A 3,753-nucleotide genomic window follows, 5' to 3' on the forward strand; every position below is an offset into this window, starting at 1 on the left:
AAAGACCACATTTATGTATGTACATTAGGGTGACCTTAAAAATTCGATTTTTAAAATTAAACCTTGACGCCCCTCCACATTTTTTTAAATACAACAAAAAGAGATTAAAAAATTTTTTTTTTAATATTTATAATATACTCGTGCACTAATTAAGGCAGATATATTTTCCTTTTTCATAGTTTAAGAGGAAACTTAAAGTTTAGAGTCTGCTCAACACGTTCACCATAGCCAAAAATTCACACCTGTCAAAATTCCCGACAAAATATTAAAATGCAACGGAAAATTGGTGTTTTTCGGTATAAATTTATACATGTATATTACCCATTGTTGTTTATGGTACATGGAAATCTATTAAATATTGTCTTGTATAACGGCATCTGTTAGTCTATGAGAGATGCAACTAAAAGTACTGATTTAATTATTAAATTTAATTAAGTATTATACAATTATTTAACAACAATATTTCTCTACATAGTAATAAATTATTGTATATTTATAGAAAAACAACACTGGATTAAAGCAAAACATGGATACTCATTGTTTTTATGGTCATATTACGTCTACAGAAGTTTCCAGACCTTCAAGTCAGCCAATCGGTACACTTAATATAACGTCACCACAGTCCAGCCTAATATTAGGTCGAGGAATGGCAACGAAAACAATTATGAGACAATGTTGGACTCAAGAAATAGATCAAGTACGTACAACCAAATCATTGTAGTGATACACTTGGTTTTTTTTTGGTATTCGAGTAAAACCATGTTTGTTGTTTGTTTTTAGCAAATAACTGGTAGTCGCTTAAGAAAATTCACAGTTTTCAATCGTTATTGTTGTAAATATATTATAAATGTGCTTTTTATAGTTTAGAGTGAATCAATATAGAAGAAGTGCTTGTTGTTTTCTTCGAGAAAAAATAATCCGCTGCGTCGATGCCCAATCATACATCTTTGGTATGTTGAACATGTTCACACATCAATCTAAATATGATAACCGGTTTTGTTATTTTACCATAGATATATATTCCGACTTCATCGTGACCATTCAAAATTTAGCCCAGAAGGTATTTCCCGAATGTACTGATCAAATGTGTTTCACTTTGTTGTACAAATACCTAAAGAGTGAATTGCACCGTGGTAACACGTAAGTATAGTTAAATTAAAGTATAAATATTATTGAACAGTTTTAATAACTTGTATGATAATTTTGTTTAGTGAACGATTAGAAATGATGAGGAAAAACGGTCATTTACGAAACGGAGGTCGTGTTGATGAAGTTTCGTTAGCTGAACTAATCCACATCAATGGCTTTTGGCAACACCAAAGACGTTCAGCCGAACAAAATAATCAGGAGTGTACTGGGCCACCAGCTAAACGGCTACGTCTCAACTGGAATTAGTTACCATTCGAAGGAAACCTGTCCAATTAGCGTAATGCTCTCACGAATCAGTTATAACATCAGTGAATCGAATTAATTCTGTATGACAGAATTCCACCGCCGCCGCAACTACCGACCTACTTAGATTAATTATAACTATACCTATACTTATTTGATTTAGCGTATAATCATTAAATTATTAGACGTTAACAGACGTTATGCTAGTTTAAATAAAGTTAAAAAATATAAATTATAATAGTGTTTTAAGTATTTTAGTGTTAAGGTTTTAAAGGCATTTGTCTGTGTTCATAAAAATATTATGAATAGATTTTACATACTAATATAGGATGATCCATTTAACAGAAGACTCTAACCTAAATATTTACCTAGTTAATTTTAAAGCACTTTTATCGATTAAAAACTAACTTTACCTATAAGTAACCTTAAAAGTATTTATAATATATAAAAATATTTATTTAAAATATTTTTTTTGCTAATATCACAAAATATTATTCTATATAAGTTATAGGTTATTAAGTATGTTGTATATTTTAAACTTAAAAACTATATAAATTTATTTTTAATAAATATTATTATTATTATATAAGTCTTCTTATGTAGTTCTCACCAAATTAGTAATTAAACAAAATTTTAATTTATGATGTTTCCATTGTGCACAAAATGTTGATCGATGCCAATTAAAATAAACAGTTACATTTTTTGTACACAACATTAGCTGGCTAACCACATTGGTATTGGTTTGGCTTAAATTTGTATAAGAACAATTCATGGCACAAAAATTAATCCTACATAATTTTTATTGAAAAGCATATTGATTTCAAATTATTTCTCAACGCATTATTTTATGGTAAATTCCATATATTTTGTAAAATTGTTTATGTGGTTGTGTATTGAATTAGTAAATAAGAAGTAATTTGTGTAGGCTATAAATCATATTTTATAAACTCGACAAGAAAATGAAAAAAATTAAACACTAAAAAAAATGCAAAAAAAATTGTGCTTTTTTATACAAAACTACAAGAACTTTATACTGGGTGATTCATCTGATTTTAGACACTTGTTTTTTTTAGAAAATATGAATATTTTAAAAATAAGTTGTTTTCTGTATGATATGTTGATAAAGTTTACCTTCATTCTATATACGTTGAACAATTATGGATTTAGTTTTGTCAAATCGAAACATATGTTTTATTTTACATTAATTTGTATAATTTAAAAAAAAATTTTAACGTTTTGAACTTTTAGTCTTCATTAATCTGTTCGTTTGCTATGAATTTGCAATGATGTTACAATTCCCTTTATAAATATCATATGTCTTGGTTTTTCCAAATTCCAGTAGCCCATAAAATTCATACTTATGTTGGCATTGTCCGATTGGTGAGAACAATAATAATCAAACACAATGAAATGTTTTCAGATTATGACAAGCGGACCTTATCTACCTATTCAAATCGAATGACAGAGACAGTTATCTTTCAATGGGAAGCTGTTGTGATACTGTTTTAAATCCTAACGAACATTGATTTAAAATTTAAAATTTTTACATTGTCATAGCGAATAAAGACATTGATGAAAATTAAAAATTAAAACCCTTATAATTTTTAAAATTTGTTGACTACGTATTTATGGAATTAAAAACATATGTTCCTATTTAAAAAAATTAAATCTATACTTATTTTTCGTAAAAGCGATGAAGGTGAAAATTGTCTAAGTATTGAAAAATACAGTAAAGCATGCAACTAACAATGTATGAAAAAAATAATTTTTAAAAATATTCATATTTTTTGAGAAAATGAGTGTCGTACATTTTGATGGATCACCAGTATATTAACGAAATTGAATAGTATAAAAAGTCTCAGTGTGTAGACCATTATTAAATTTTTGTATGTGTATTATATATTGTTATTTCATGTCGATACGAATTTAAGGTAAATAAGACGCAAATGTTACTGTGTGCTGTTTAAAACTTAACGTTAATTATAATGTACTAGTGCATTTTACACAACATAAATTCAGAGTAGGTCCAAAATAAAACCTAATACATTATTATTTGGAAACCTACTAGATAGAAAAAATTGTTTTCTATTATACTTAAAACAGACACAAAAAAAAAAATTGTTTTATGTTTGTGGTCATTATCACAGTTCCCGTCTTTGTGAAATTGATTTCTGAAATAAAAATACTTTTTAAACTTGACAGAGGTGGATGAAGCAAATAAATCTTTAGTCCGATTTATAATAGTGGAAAAGCAACCGTTGCATACATTAAAAAAGGCCATGGTACAATAATTTCTTATGCGTCAGAGTAAAAAAATAAGAAACGTTATGAAAAACGCATAAAAATTAAAATGAAGATAGT

The 3,753-nt window shown here is 27.3% G+C and overlaps 1 protein-coding gene across 1 annotated transcript; it reads left to right on the forward strand.

Moving 5' to 3' along the window:
* Nucleotides 1-605: 605 nt before the first annotated feature.
* Nucleotides 606-1,520, forward strand: LOC126844868 (uncharacterized). Its single transcript, XM_050583308.1, has 4 exons — nucleotides 606-697; nucleotides 863-950; nucleotides 1,014-1,140; nucleotides 1,212-1,520. The coding sequence occupies exons 1-4, from the start codon at nucleotides 647-649 to the stop codon at nucleotides 1,393-1,395; spliced, it is 450 nt and encodes a 149-aa protein (XP_050439265.1). The 5' UTR covers nucleotides 606-646; the 3' UTR covers nucleotides 1,396-1,520.
* The last annotated feature ends 2,233 nt before the right edge of the window (nucleotides 1,521-3,753 follow it).

This window comes from Adelges cooleyi, unplaced genomic scaffold, assembly GCF_023614345.1.
Source record: "Adelges cooleyi isolate 19-005CV unplaced genomic scaffold, UGA_ACOO_1.1 ACOO_flye_CR_arks_rails_tigmint_CR_PRNA_651, whole genome shotgun sequence".
Taxonomy (NCBI): domain Eukaryota; kingdom Metazoa; phylum Arthropoda; class Insecta; order Hemiptera; family Adelgidae; genus Adelges; species Adelges cooleyi.

Bases quoted from the DNA above. Each gene is read 5' to 3' on its own strand.
- LOC126844868 (XM_050583308.1), top strand. From the start codon at position 647: ATGGCAACGAAAACAATTATGAGACAATGTTGGACTCAAGAAATAGAT. The intron at 698-862 runs GTACGTACAACC...TGCTTTTTATAG, and splicing joins GGACTCAAGAAATAGATCAA to TTTAGAGTGAATCAATATAG. The intron at 1,141-1,211 runs GTAAGTATAGTT...AATTTTGTTTAG, and splicing joins GAATTGCACCGTGGTAACAC to TGAACGATTAGAAATGATGA.